The sequence below is a fragment of the Phyllostomus discolor genome, chromosome 9 (genome assembly GCF_004126475.2).
Source record: "Phyllostomus discolor isolate MPI-MPIP mPhyDis1 chromosome 9, mPhyDis1.pri.v3, whole genome shotgun sequence".
In the NCBI taxonomy this organism is placed as follows: Eukaryota; Metazoa; Chordata; class Mammalia; order Chiroptera; family Phyllostomidae; genus Phyllostomus; species Phyllostomus discolor.
Genome location: NC_040911.2, coordinates 104,450,081 through 104,464,982, shown reverse-complemented (window position 1 = coordinate 104,464,982; position 14,902 = coordinate 104,450,081). Strand labels below are relative to the sequence as shown.

The 14,902-nt window shown below is 69.6% G+C and overlaps 1 protein-coding gene across 1 annotated transcript in view; it reads right to left on the bottom strand.

Moving 5' to 3' along the window:
* Positions 1–14,902, bottom strand: part of CDH4 (cadherin 4) — a 151,480-nt gene that overhangs the window by 10,287 nt on the left and 126,291 nt on the right. Inside the window, exons 7-8 of the mRNA XM_036009999.1 lie at positions 7,540–7,712; positions 505–642 (exon numbers count right to left, since the gene is read on the bottom strand). Of these exons, the coding sequence (XP_035865892.1) occupies positions 505–642; positions 7,540–7,712 (311 nt within the window). The remainder of the gene's footprint in view (positions 1–504; positions 643–7,539; positions 7,713–14,902) is intronic.

Genomic DNA, 14,902 nt, shown 5'->3' with positions numbered 1-14,902 from the left:
GTCTGGGGCCCCTAGGGAGTTGCTCCGTGCATGTCCGCCCCCGCCCTGGGACGCTGTCTCTGGGCCTGGGAGCTGCTCCCCCATGTCCAGCCCCCACCCCCCGGGCACTGGCCCTGGGCCTGCCCCACCGTTGCCGCTGGCCCCCTGGGAGCAGATGGACCTGCAGCCCCAGGCCCTCTGCATGGGCAGCCCGGCTGCACCCTCCACGTGGCGATCTGTGCTACGGCCACCAGGTGGCGCTGCGCCCCCACAGCCGAGGATGCAGGGACATGGGATTGGGGGACTCGGTGATTTGAGGAGGGGGTGCCGGGAAGCAAGAGGAGTGTGTGCTCAGAGGCCAGCTGCGGCTCGCCTCGGGTGGGGGCTCTGGCCCAGGAGGTGCCTCTAGGGCAGGCTGACCGGCCCGGCGGAAGGAGGAGGGGTCTCTCCCTCCGCCCCCACCTCCCTGCCCCCTCCGCCCTCCCGTGCGAGGCCAGGGCCTGAGGTGGGGGGGCCGGGACTCACCGTGCTCGTGGTGAACTCCGGTGGGTTGTCGTTGACGTCCGCCACGGCGATGATGGCCGTGGCCGTGTTGGAGAGCCCGTAGTTCAGGTTCCCCTCCATGTCCGTGGCCTGGATGATGACTGTGTACTGCTGGACTTTCTGGGGGGGGGGGGACAGGCCATCAGTGCGGGGTTCGTTCACAGGCGTTGACACTCCTCATCGAAGGAGCGCGGGTTCCCTGCGGCTGGGGTCCTGTCGCCTGCCCCCCAGGGGGGGCCGGCCACCTTTCCGCCTAGGGGGCTCTGGCTGCTGTGAGTGCAGGTTGGAGCCGGTGCCAGCAGAGAGGGGGCCGTGGGGCCGCCCTGGGTCTGGACAGCCAGGGGCAGGCGGCCTGCAGAGTAGGTGACAGCCCCACAGACGCGAGTCTGGGCGAGACACGTCCCTGTGGCATTGTCAGTGCCCAGCAGGGCGGCCGGCCGGACGTTCGAACAGGAGGCAGGCCCTTCGCCCCCTCTGTGCACGGGGCTGAGCCCACGCTGCTGGAACAAGGCCCCCACCACCAGGCTGGCCCTCCCCCGGAACCCCAGGGCAGACGCCCCCGAGTCGGCCGAGGTGGCCTTGTCCACACCCCTGCTCTGAGCCAGTGACCACAGGTGCTGCCAGTGTGCTGGGTGCAGACCAGCCTGGTGGTGGCGCTCTGCCGGGACCACTGCCACCCTCCCCCGTCACCGTCAGGGGTCCAGAGCAGGAAGGGACCTTATGACACGCCTTCCAAGTGATGCACGACCTTGAGTCCTCAAGGTTAGGGGGAAAGGCCAGCCTGCAGCCATGCGACTCAAGCTCCAGAAGCCGGCTCCAGAAAGAATTAATCATGAAGAGCAGATGCTCAGCAAACTGTCTCTGTTTCCATCCACGCATCCCTCCCTCCGTCCCTCCCTCTGTCCTCCCCTCGCTCGCTGGCCGGAGTCGCCTTCGTCTGCACCAGCGCGGGCTCAGAGCCCGCCAGGCCCGACTCCAGGCACTCCCCGGGGAGGGCCCCAGTGCCGGGCAGAAGGGGGCGCCCCTTCCTCCTGTGCAGCAGAGGGACGGAGCCCCAGCGAGGACGCTGCCGGGACAGGCCGGGACGGCATCTCAGCACCAGGCCCCCACACGCCCTCAGCGAGGGGCGCCGGTCCTGCCCCGGGAGCTGCCCCTCGTCTGGGCCTCGCCCACCGGAGGCGGGGCCTCGGCCGCTCCGGGCCCCTCCCCGGGGAGCAGGTGCAGAACGCAGTTGGTTTTCCCCTGGAGCCACAGGCAGCCTCGCACACACGCGTGCAGCTGTACCCGTGTCTGGATCCATGTGCATCCATTGTATGCAGGGGCGGGTACGTCTGTGTGTGCGGCCAGCTGCTGCCACTAGAGGGCGCGCTGGCCTCGCTGGTGGGCGCCGGGTGGGGTCCCGCCGGGCCTGGGTGGGTGCGGGGTGCACGGGCTGCAAGCCGGAGGCAGTGCCGGCAGTGGGCCCCCCCACCCCCCGCCCCGGCCTCAGTGTCTCAGCCCCGTCCCAGAGCGCCGGCGAGGCTCCGAGTGGCGTTCGGTTCAGAAAGGGTGCTTTTCGGACTCGGTGGCCGTCACCAGTCTCCTCCCCCGAGCCCCCGGCAGGAATGGTGGGGGGGGCTGTGGGTGGGCGGGCGGCAGGACCCGTGAGCGCCCCCTGGAGGGCGAGCGTCCCTGGAGCCTCTGGACACGGACCCCCGTCCGTGCTCGTCCCACCGTCACGCAGGGGGTGGGCCCCGAGTGGTCTGTGTGGAAGAGCCCGGCTCGGGGGCTGGCCTCCCGGCCCCACCCGTGCGCGGCAGCAGGTGCGGGGCCCGGGGAGCGAGCCCGCAGGCAGAGCGGGCAGCGGCGTCTGCGTCCGCAGCCCATCCTCCGCCGCCCCGCGCCCGCCGGCCGCCCCGCGCAGCCGCAGTGAACTCACTAAGACAGGGCTTGGCCGCTTTCAAGTTCCCGGGGAGGGAAGACACCGGAGGAGGCCGGCCCCGGGGCTGCGCTGCCTCCCCCCGCTCAGCATTTGAATTCTGCAGACACCCACCAATAATGCAGCCGCGCTTGGCCTGGAAAAGCACGGAGCCTCCCGGGTGCCCTGCACCTCCGCTCCCCACGCGGGGCTGCAGCCCACCCCGGCCGGCGGGCGGGGGTGAGGAGGCTGGGGGCTGTCCGCTCTCCAACCTGCAGCCCCTCCCCACAGCCCCTCCTACAGGCTGTGCTCCCCCCCCACCCCCCCCCCGGCCGGTGCTGCTCCCTTTGCTGCTGGCCATGTGGGAGCCTTGGTCCTTAGGCACAGGGGGACAGTCCCGGGGCCGGGCCTGCGTCTGCCTGTGCCCTGCTCTGTGCCTGGGGACACGGCTCCTGGAGTCTCAGGACATGTCCTTGCTCACTCGGGGCATCGAGACGCTGTGGCCCCCAGAGCAGAGGCTGGTGGAAATGACCCGTCCCCACGGCAGGGCGACTCAGCCACAGGGAGGAGTCAAGCCCCCCGGGGCAGCGCCAGCGCACCCCACCCTGGCCTCCACCCACCGGTGGGCGCTGGTCTGTGAGCGGCTCTGGCCAGGAATACGTCTCCTGCAGCCAAGTGCCTGGAGGGGCCTGGAAAGCAGTGACCGGGAGGAGTGGCCCGTGGTGGGCTCTGGGTCAGTGTGGCGGCCCCGGCCCCGAGGGCAGCGTCAGACTGGGAGCCAGGCGTGCAGACGGGCCTCTTACGGTGTGTTTTTCTCCCCTCAGCAGGACAACGTGGTTTCTCCTGTCTCCCCGGGACAGGAGGAGAGGAGGCTGGCGGGCAGCGGCACCGGAGCCCCGAAATGCAGGGGACCAGCGAGCTCCAAGACTCCCAAGGCCACCGTCCCCGTGTGGGTCCCGCAGTCCCCTCGACGGCAGGCTGGCGGCCACGGAAGGGCTGTGGCGTGTGTGACGCCTGCTGAGTGCCACCGGGCGGCCAGCAGGAAGCCCTCCTGGACGGGACCCACAGGCCGGCCTCCGCATCCTGTGGTGCTCGGAGGGAGGCCTCTCATGTGCTCTCCGTGTTTTTCTCCGTGTGGCTTCTGTGACGAGAGGGGCCGCTGCGGGCGTGGCTGTGGAGGAAGGCTGCGCCGGGACTCGGGCTGCCTGGCACGGTGCGGCGTGGCGCCCCTCGGTGGCCGGAAACTCGGAACCTCACGGAACCTGCCTGCACCCAGCACCCGGCTGTCTCCTCCCAGGACTCCGGAGGAAAACGTGGTTCAGAATTTCCCCCGTGGCCGTCACGACACTGTTCCCGAGGGGCTGAGTGGCCTTGTCACCAAACAAGCCTCCTGCGTCTGAGCCCCGGGGCCGAGGGGGCTGGCGTCGGCCGGCTCTGGACGTGGCTGTGTTTGTCGCTCCCTGAGACGCCTTCCTCCAATGTGATGCCAGCGCAGGGCGGGCGGGCTTGGGGACCGCCCTGAGGGCGGCGTTGGCTTTGCTCCCTGAAAGTCCAGGGGCCGTGAGGGGCTCCTAGGGCCCCCCCTCATGTGGGAGGACACTTCAGGTCCAGGACGGTGACGACCCACCCGCACGAGGTCCTCGGACCGGCTGGACTCCACCCGGGAGCGGGGACGCGGTGGGACTCAGTGGGGCCGGTGGAGCTGCGGGGCAGTCGGATGAGCCGCCCTCGGTGGGCCCGGAGGCGGAGCCGCGCCCCATCCCCTCGCGCCAGGCTGTTGGGCTCCTCATTAGGACGCCAGGCGAGGGGCGCGGGGCCCAGGGGAGGCGCCTGCACCCCAGCGCGCGGGAGACACTCGAGCCTCCCCTGACACTGTCACCGTGCGGAAGCGCCCCGTTCACCCAGCCCTGCCTAACGAGACGCGGCGGCAGTTACCCGTGTTGGTTTTGCCGTCCCGGAGACGGCTTTCCCTGCGGAGCGGGAAGCGGGCTCCGCGGGGCCTCCCCCCAGAGATGCCGCGGCCCCCCGCTGTGGGCTCCACGTTCCGGCTGAGGAGGGAGAGGGGGCGCTGCTCACGGGGCCCCCCTGAATTCCCTCCTGCGGATGTCCGGCCAAAGTCGGACAGGCTGGGGCCGGGTCCTGCGGAGACGCCCCCCACGTGAGCCTCCCCTGGGGTCCCTGGGGCCCTGCCGGGGCAGGGGTGGACACCCTGAGGGGCAGGAGGGAGAGACTCGGTGGGGAGGGGCCTGGGGCAGTTGGGGTGGAGGGTCACTGAGGGTCGAGGGGTCCTGCCCCGCCTGCGCCCCCCACCTCTGAGTGCTGGAGGGAGCCCCACCGTCCTGGGGTCCGGGCAAAGGGGCCGCCCCTGCCTCCTGCTCAGACGGTTCTGTGGGGCGCTTCCTCCCCCCGCACTTTCGGGGGAAGAAGGGGACTCCCTGCCGTGCCGGGGACAGCGTGTGCCTGTGTGGAGAGGGTGGCGGGGCTCCCTGAGGGGACCCGGTGGGATGCAGGATGGGGGCGTGTGGGGCGCACGCTGGCCCGGCAGCCAAGGACTGGGAGATGGGCATTCTTGGTGGCTTGGTGGCCCCCTGAGGTGAGGGCGCCCCGACAGCCGTCAGATGACGGCACCCACGCCGCCCCCCCCCCCCCACCCCCGGCGGCCGCCGCAGGCCCAGGTGCCGGCCGGAGCTGCGGAGGCGGGTGTCGGAGGCAGGTGTCGGCAGCCGCGGCCGGCGCTCGCCCCAGGTTCGCTCGGGGAGGCGCCCTGTGATGGCTGTGGGCGAACAGCCCGCTCCGGGCCCCGTCGTGTCGCGGTGACAGCCGGCCGCCGCGGTGCCAGTCACGCTGATGGGGCCTGACGGCTCCCCGGGCGGGGGGGCCCCTCCCTGTCATGTCCCTGCTGTCCCGGCTCCCTGATCCACGCACCCGGCGCTCGGAGAGCTTGTCGCCCGTCAGCTCCTGTCCAGTCCCGCCCCCGCCGGGTGTCACCGTGGGCGTGGGGGAGGGGGAGGGGCCTGCTTGTGGGTGGCTGGGCCGCCTGCTCGGTCCGTCCCAGGGCCAGACAGGGGCTCCCGGTGGATGGCTGGCGGCTGCAGGGTGGGGTTGCCAGACGGGGCCGGGGGCGCAGGGGCCGGCCAAGTGCGCACGGGACACACTCACACGGCAAGTGACTGACGCTCAGGTCCCGCCGGGCGCCCAGTGCGGACCCTGGCTCGGCCACTCCCCGGGGCGGGGGGGTCCTGAGGGGCGGTTGGGACGCTGGCTGGGTGGGCAGGCACGGGGGGGGGGGGGGGGACCGACACGTTTCAGTGGGACCCTCCTCCGTCTGGAGGGAACCGCTGTGGCCGGGCTCCTTCTCCAGGGCCATCCGGGCGATTAACACGCTCAGCGCGGTGCCTGGCCCGGTGACGGGGTGGGGGTGCCCTGCCCGCACCGGGTGCTGCCGGGGGTTTGCCAAAGGAGTGGACACCACAGGCTGGAAGGGCTTGTGGGCAGGGGTGGGGGCGGGGACGCCTCCCCCACCACCTAGCGACTCACTGGTCCTCCACTGGCACCCCCAACACCCCCGACAGCTGACCATTTGTCCTCAAATGAAAGTCAGGAACGGCCCCCTCTGTGCCCCAGCACAGCAAAGCTAGCACGGGGAAACTGAGGCACAGTGTCCAGAGCGGGCTCAGGCGGGTGGGCCAGCAGCCGCTCCCAGGTTCCCAGGTTTGGGGGACAGTCCGCGCCCCTCAGCACCCCACCCCACGCCCCCGCTGTCTGCCCGTCCCCTTTCCGTTCTGGACAGAGGCTCTGGGACCGCAGTCCGGTCTCGAAGGTCCTGCTGCCCCCCGAGCTCCCGTGGGGCGGGCACTCGGGCGGGCGTGTGCTCTCCCGTGCGGCAGGCGAGAGCTGGGCGGGGACCCGGGGGCTGGCACCTACTGCCGCCCGCCCCCTGCGCCTCGAGTGCACCGTCAGCACGGACTGCACCTGGCGCAGCGCCTCAGGGCCGGGCAGGGGTCTCCCTGTGTGTGCGAACCCAGGCCCTGCCCGGTGGGCGCCCAGGTCTGCAGCGGGGGGTGGGCAGGGCAGTGAGACGACCGGGGCAGACCAGGCAGCGAGGGTCCGAGGCGGGGCAGGGGGTCACCAGCTGAGGAGGCAAAGCCCCTCCACCTCGCCCTGCGCCCCTGCCCTCCCTCGTCTCCCACGCCCCCATGTACCCTTAGGTGGGGTGCCCGTGAGCCCGAGAGCCAGAGGGGCTCCCCAGCCGCTCCTGCTGAGGGGCCCGAGTGCCTGGACGCACACGCAGGCCCCGTCAGCCCACGCCGCTGCCCACGCGGGGGGGCATGCAGAGGGGGGGCACGCAGGTGAGGCGACGGCCCACACACGCGTGTTGAAGGGGCCGCAGGCGGCGGACCGGGACGGGCTCGCAAACGTCTGTGAGGACCTCGCGGGGCCCCCCCTGGCGGCCCAGTTTCAAACGCTTCCCCGGCCCGCGGCGGGGCCGGGCTTCCAGAAGCCCGTGGGGCAGCTCCTCGTCCGGCTGAGGCCCTGTGGTCAGCGGGAGGGCGGGGGCCTGGCCGCGCCTCCAGAGCTGGAGAGGAGGGGCCCCCGCTGAGCCTGGCTCTCCCCCCTCCGTGTGCCCCACCCCCCATCCTCTGTCTTTGTCGTCCTGGGCCGCCGCTCCCCCCTGCCGAGGCGTCCGGGGCGCTGAGATGTCCCCTGACGTGCCCACACCGTCAGCCGGTGCCGACCCCGCGTGGCTGCTGCGTCCCGGGCCTGTGTGGACCCCAGGCTGCCAGCCTCCTGCTGAGCCACCACCTTCCCCGTGGCCGCCTGAGCCCATCACCCGGGTGCAGCACCCGGTGCTTTCCCGACGGGGGGTGGGCAGCGCTGCCCACAGCCTGGCAGGGAGCCGAGTCTGAGGCCCAGGCCCAGGTTTTGGGGACCCCGCTGCCACCCCAGCCACACACGCCAGCAGGTCACCTCACGTGGGACCCGCTCGCTCAGGGCTGTGGCTGGGGGTGGACTAGGCACCTGCTTTGCTGAGACGCCCCCCGGGCTCGACAGGATGGGGACGTGCCAGGCCGGCCCTCCCCCAGAGCTCTGGTGTCCCTCGGGGCCGGGCCCCGCCTCACCTCCCGGTCCAGGCCGGCCGCCACCGTCACGATGTCCCCGGTCTCGCTGTTGATGGTGAACATGTTCTGGGAGGGGCTCTGCGGGCTCTGCGTCAGGATGCGGTACCGCACCATGCCGTTGGCCGTGGAGCCGTCATCCGCGTCGTTGGCCGTGACCGTCATCACGTAGGTGCCTGTGGCGAGAGGGCGGCTCCTGTGGGGCCCGCGTCGCCGGGCGGTCGCAGACCCCTCTGGGGCCCCGGGCCCGGCACACGCTTCCCCACCACCAGAGGGCGCCCCGGAGACCACCATACCCCCCTCCCCCGCCACCCAAGGGAACCCTGGAGGGTTCTCCCCGAGCTCGGGGCTCCTTGGAGGCCAGCTGCCCTGGCACCCTCCTTCCCCAGCTGGGCAGGGCCGGGCTGCCGAGAGGGGCACGCAGAGCGTGGGGTGGCGGGACCGGGCGGGAGCCCGCGCTCACTCTCCTGGCCCGGTGGGCCCCCAGCACCAGCCCGGGCGTTGGCCGAGGCTCAGCCGGCCCCACGCGGAGTGGAGTGGGGGGTGGCGGGAACTCAAGGGCACACAGTGGAAAGCGGGCCCAGGCCCGGGCTGGCCGTGTGGACGGTGTGTGTGCACCGACCCCCTGAGGGACACGCGGGGACCAGCAGACCTGGAAGAGCCCCCGGCGGGGACGCTGGGCACGCGGGGCGTGCAGGGTGGGGGGGGGGCGAGGGCGGGGTGCGCGTGGGGCGGGTGAGCACTGCACTTCAGAGCCAGGGGCTGGGTGCGCGGCCCCCGCCCGCCCTCAGTCGGTGCCTCGGTTTCCCCATCCGCGCACTGGGGCACCCCGGCACCCTGCCTGTCTGAGAGCTGCCCTGGCAGGCCCTTCGGTGTCCACTCTCCCCCGCCGGGGAGGCCCATGGGGCCTGGGACGGGCGCCCCGGGGCCTGGGAACCCCGTCTCCCAAGCTGATTGTCCTCAGCTGGAAGGTCCCGGTGCCGAACGCGGGGGCCGACATCCCACCCTGGGCACTGGTCAAACACTGACCGGGGTCTGAGGTCTCCGCTGGCTTTTTGGTCAGAAATAATGGAATCTGTCATGTTGGAGGTGAGCCAGGACACCTTCCCTCGCTGCGCTTCCCGCCACGGGTCCTGGGCTCCGCCCCCTGCAGCCCCGCCCCCACCGGAGAGCACGACCCCAGGAGTTCCTCATTGAGCCGGGGTGGTAACGACTTGGGATTGAGGCCACACAGAACGACTCCAGCTCGCTGTCTGCCTCCCTCTGCCTCCGCCGGCCCGTGGGGCGGGGGGTGGGGGGGAGCGCGGGGAGGGGAGGGAGGGGGGTGGTGGAGGGGGAGGGGTTCTAAGCACGCGGAAACCGCAGTTCAGCTGGGCCTCAGCTGGGTCACCAGCGGCTTGACAAGAAACCCCTGTGTCCCGCACGGCCCCCCGATTGGCAAACCAGGAAACTAGAGTTTCCGAGGGCAGCTCCCCCGAACCTCCAGAATGCCGGGCTCAAGTCAGATCTCCTGGCCCCCGGGAGAGAGCTCTGTGGACAGAGCGTGTGCAGGTGCCCGTGGCTCAGTCTCCGCCCGCCTCTCCCGCTGGCTCCGCGCCCAGGATGTGGGGTGCGAGGCTCCGCTCTCCGCCCTCCCGGGGGGTCTGCACCCCGCCCTGCCGCCTGCGGCCCCTGCTTGGGGCAGAGGGTGCAGACCGACCGGCTGGCAACAGACCTGCCCGTCATTTCTGGCTCATCACAAAATCGTGTTAGATCTGGGCATCCACCTTCTTGGCTAAGCTCAGAAATTTTATTTATTTTTAAAAAGATTGTATTTATGTATTTTTAGACAGAGAAGGAGGGAGGGAGGAAGAGGGAGAGAAACATCAGTATGTGGTTGCCTCTTGAGCGCCCCCTGCTGGGGACCTGGTCTGCAAGCCAGGCATGCGCAGATTGGGAATTGAACCGGCGACCCTTTGGTTCACAGGCGGGGGCTCAATCCACACCAACCAGGGCAGGAATTTGATTTTAAAACCAAATGACATACTCTTGATAATCCAGTGCAGTCGCACTGTATCAAGCACGTCCACACTGCAGCAAGCGCGCCCTCGCTGTATCAAGCGCGCCCTCGCTGTATCAAGCGCGCCCACGCTGTATCAAGCGCGGTCACACTGTATCAAGCGCGGTCACACTGTATCAAGCGCGCCCTCACTGTATCAAGCGCGCCCTCGCTGTATCAAGCGCGCCCTCGCTGTATCAAGCGCGCCCTCGCTGTATCAAGCGCGCCCACGCTGTATCAAGCGCGGTCACACTGTATCAAGCGCGGTCACACTGTATCAAGCGCGCCCTCACTGTATCAAGCGCGCCCTCACTGTATCAAGCGCGGTCACCCTGTATCAAGCGCGCCCTCACTGTATCAAGCGCGCCCTCGCTGTATCAAGCGCGCCCACACTGTATCAAGCGCGCCCTCACTGTATCAAGCGCGCCCTCACTTTATCAAGCGCGCCCACACTGTATCAAGCGCGCCCACCCTGTATCAAGCGCGCCCACCCTGTATCAAGCGCGCCCTCACTGTATCAAGCGCGCCCTCGCTGTATCAAGCGCGCCCTCACACTGTATCAAGTGCGCCCTCACTGTATCAAGCGCGCCCTCACTTTATCAAGCGCGCCCACACTGTATCAAGCACGTCCACACTGTATCAAGCGCGCCCTCACTGTATCAAGCTCGCCCTCACTGTATCAAGCGCGCTCTCACTGTATCAAGCACGTCCACACTGTATCAAGCGCGGTCACCCTGTATCAAGCGCGCCCACACTGCAGCAAGCGCGCCCACGCGGGGCACGGCCCCCATCGCCTGGGCTGTAGAAGCAGGAGGCTGCTGCCCTCCGAGGCCTCTCTGCGCAGGAGAGAGACAGCTTGAATTTTTCTTGGCCAATGAGACAGAACGGCGGGACTATCCTCTCACCTGCGGAGGGACACGGCCGCCGGACATCGCTTTATTAATCGGGCTGACAGGACGGGGAGGAAGGCCGGGTGGGCCCTCCAGGGAGGTCAGGTGCGCACACCGCCGGGCGCCTTAAAGGATTAATTTCACCAGCCTTAAATTGCAGTTTAATTTGAAAACTAATTCAGCCCCATAATTGGCTTTCTGCTCAAACCACTGAGGCTAAAGATTTAAATTCTTAATATTCAGATGACTTTCAAGTATCTGCGCCATCTGTGCGTCGGTCGGCGGCGCTCATCTCGGGGGTCCTCTGCCCGCGCGGAAATGAAACAGAGCCACGGGCCCGCTGCCGGAACGATCGGTCTGTTTAACCGCGGGCCCGCGTTCCGCAGGTGAAGATTTCTGCGACTTCGTGCCCCGCTCCCGGGTTGCTCTGCTGTTTAACGTTTCACGGGGGCGTTAGTTTCCAAACGTATCACACCGGCCCCCACACCGTCACACGGGGGAAGGGAGGCAGGAGTCCCTCTTCGAGGCTTCCTGAGAACGAGTACGCAGGTGTCTGTTCTCGGAACCGGCCTGGGCCGGGTGGGGGCGGGGAGGCAGCCGTTCGGATTCCCAGCTGGAGGAGGTTTGGGCCGTGGCTGGTGCAGGACGCAGGGCCCGTCCGTCCGGTTGGGAGGCCCAGCCCTGAGCCCTGGGACAGCGGGCTGCCGGGCAGTGTGGCAGGAGGGGTGTGACTCGCGGGGGGGGGGGGGGGGGGGCGGCAAAACCAACGCCCACCTCTCCGCAGGATGCTGCGGCCCGTCTCCCTCCGCGCAGGGGCGGACCCGCCCGGAGGCCCTGCCCAGCTGCCCGCTGAGCAGCGCCCGGTGTGCGGTGCACCGGGTACCGCTCAGGAGCGCGCACTTCGCGTTCCCAGGTGTCCCTGACGCTCCAGGGCTCCCGTGGCGCCGGGCGGAGGCCCGGCCTTCACTGAGTGTCTGCCCCGCCGAGTACGCAGCGGTGAAGAGCACCGATCCCTGCCTGGCCCGGGGGCACAAACGGGCGACACCGTGGCTGAGCGCCAACAACCGGGCGGAGCACTAACGGACAACTTCCAGGGCGCCGGCCCCGCTGGGGACGGTGGCAGGGAGCCGAGGGAGGAGGAGGGGCGGGTGGCGCAGAGACGCGGGGAGGACGGCGGGAGGCCGAGGGCAGGGCGCCGCGAAGGCCCCGAGGCCCGGAGACAGTCCATCCCCGGGACCTTGGCGTCGCCGCCCCTGCCCAGGCGTGCGCCAGGCCACTCCTCATTAGCACGCACTCCGCGGTCTCCTGGAGACGGGCCGGCCTTCCGCGTGAGCGGAGGAAGAGGAGGGGCCGACTCGGTCCCTGACGGGAAGGCGCCCCCGTGGGGGCAGAAAAGGCAACAGTGACGCGGACCCTAAACCACGCTTTTAATTTGCAGCCTGGTAGGGACAGTGTGTGCTGCTTGCGTCTTTGCGAGCAGCTGTCTGGGATGCGCTGTTGCCCTTGGCTCAGCCCAAGGTTACTTTGCCTTTTTTTTTTTTTTCCTTCCGAAGGAGAGGGAATGGGAGGGAGGGAGACGGAGATGTGGGAGAGACACATAGATCGGTTGCCTCTCGCGCGCGCCCTACTGGGGACCCAGCCCCGCAACCCGGGCACGTGCACTGATGGGGAATCGAACCGGCGACCTTTCGGTTCGCAGGCCAGCGCCCAGTCCACTGAGCCGCGCCAGCCAGGGTATATGTGTATGTGTACACACACGTGCGCATGCACACGCACACGCACACACACATTTGGCGTTTTAACATCCGAAGGTTCGAGGCCCGAGATGTGCGAGGTGGCTCGCCTGGGGCGGCAGCTCCGGCTCCGTTTCAAAGGGGCTGCGTCCCGCCCCGGCGGGTGTGGCTCAGTGGGCTGAGCGCGGGTCTGTGGACCGAAAGGTCGCGGGTTCAATCAATCCCCAGTCGGCGGGGCACGAGCCTGGGTTGCGGGCCAGGTCCCCAGCAGGGGGCGTGTGAGAGGCAGCCGATGTTTCTCTGCCTCCGTCTGCCTCCCTCCCCCTCTCTCTGAAAACAAATAAATAAAATTTCTTTAACAAAACAAAGCGGCTGTGTTTCTATACATACGGTTGCATCGGCACACGGACTCCCGGGTTCCTTGAGTGGGTGAGGGGCTCCTCCAGGGTGAGGCTCGCGGCTCTCCTTCCCGGAGAGAGGCGCGCTCTCGCGCACAGTGTGTGCTCTTTCCGGAGAGGCCCCCCGGCTGTGCGCCGCCCTCTCTGCTCCCTCTCCCTGCCCACCGCACCCTGGAGGGCCTACGGTGGACAGGGTCTTGGTGCCCCGGGTTTCAGGCCAGGGGCGCAGAGGCGGCCTTTCCGACCCGTCTCAGCTCTTCTCCAGGACAGAGCAGGGTGGAGGGAGCGCGGGGGACCCTTTAAAGATGGGCGGCACCCCGGGGGGCGGGCGGGCGGCCGTGCTGCGGAGGACAGGCGGCCGAAGGGGCGGAGGTTGGAGGGCAGAGGTGGCTCTGGGCCTCAGCGCCGGTCCCCCGGGGGCTCGGGGTCCACCCCCGCAACAGGCCAGTGCAGGACCGCCTCTGGGCGGCGGGCGCCCCGGACCGGAGGGGGAGGAGCCGGCCTGACCTGCAGCCCACACCGCAGCGCTGAGTCCCCGCCCCGAGAGGGCGTGGTCCCTCTGCGGTTCCTGCCGCTCCTCCCTCGGGAGGTCTGGGCCGGCCCGCCACGGTCATTTACGTGGAGAGGGAAGGGATGTGGACACTGTGTCCAGTCCCTGGGGTCTTCTGCCTCCAGACGGCCAGGTGTGCTCTGTCTGGTGTCCCTCCCCCACTGCCCAGACCAGAGTGGGCAAGGACCTTGAGCTGGGTCCCAGGCCCTGCCGTAGAAAGAGGGGGCGCCACACTCCCCTCATAGGGCGGTTCTGGGACCCGAGACAGGCTCTGGGGTCCCCCGTGGGCTCTGATTGTCAGTCCCACTGAGGCCCAGCACAGTCCCCGAAGGGCACGGGAGTGTGTGGGAGGGGAGGGCCCATCCGTGAGGGACACTGACCCCCACCCAGAGAGACCGCGGCCGCCCTGGGAAGGGTGCTGTGGGGTGGGCCGACGGGGCCCCCCCCGCCCAGGCCTCCGGTTTCTCTGGGTGTCCAGGGGCAGACAAGGCGGTTTGCTGCCTCTGTCCGTCCGGTACGTAAAGCCAGAGACACGGTGGGGCCAGCTTTCTCTGGCAACTTGTTCTAAAATAGCAGCCTAGAGGTTTGATTCCGGCAGGAAATCCGGGCGCCTTCACGGAGCATCCTGGGTCTTGAGGAGGGAGGCCCCTCCCAGCCCCCGTGAGCGAGAACCCCCCGCCCCCAGCCCAGGGGGCGGCCGCCAGCCTGTCTCATTTGTTTTCGGCCCCTGCCCACAGACCATCTGCCCGCCCGCCACCTGTCCTTGCCCCTGAGGGGCTGTGGGGACCGGCCGTCCGAGGCTCTGGCAGAAATAATGTCACGTCCCGGTCCCTTCGCAGGCGCGGGGCCGGCCCTCGGCTCGAGATGCTGAGACGATCGATCAAAGACGCAGTTTGTCTTGTTGGAGCAGCAGCCTCGGAGACAGAGCTGTGACAGCTGCTGCCCGCGCCGGAGAGACGATGCCCGTGTGTCCTTGCTGCCCCAGACGGGGACGCACTGACCGCCCGTGGGGCCCGCGGGAGCGCAGGCCGTGGGGGGGGGGGCGGCCTGAGCCCCTCTCGCAGCCGAGCCCCACCTCGGTGGGCCTGTCCCCGCAGGCCGGAGCCAGGAGGCCCCCTGCTCCCTGGACAGCAAAGCGCCACCCGCAGGGAACTCGGTTTCACTGCGGTTTTGCCCCACGTGGGGCGGGGGGTCCGCCTGTGTGTGCCGGACGCTCATGGTGCCGCGAACCCCCAAAGACAGCCGGCGTCCTGAGTGTCACTGGCTGCTTCTGGGGGCCCCTCGTCGCTGCCATGTGGCCTGGCTCCCACGTCCAGCCCAAGCTGGACGTTTGTCCCCAGGACAGCCCACCCCTCCCCCTCAGGGGACAGCAGCGTGGGGCTGTGCTTCTCAAACTTGGGCGCCCACGGAGGTCACCGGGGCGGCCGGTCTGACCGGGCAGGGCCCCACCTGCAGAGTGTCCACAGCTGCGGGTCTGGGCGGCGGGACTCCGTGGGGGCCTCCCGCCCGCAGGGGGCGCAGCCGGCCCAGGGGCCGAGGTTCCGGCATTGGCAGGGGATGCCGACCCCCACCCGCACTGCGGGGCCCTGGGCCGCTCACTTTCCCGCTTGGGCCTCGAGTCCCGTCTCTGCCGAAGGGGAGAGGGAAGGGCCTCCCCTTCCGCGGCCCCAGCCCTCCTCTGCGCCCCGATCCTCCGACACTTCCGCTTTCGGCCTCCGTGTCACCTCCGTGTCGGGGCGCGGGGGTCCCCGACCTAC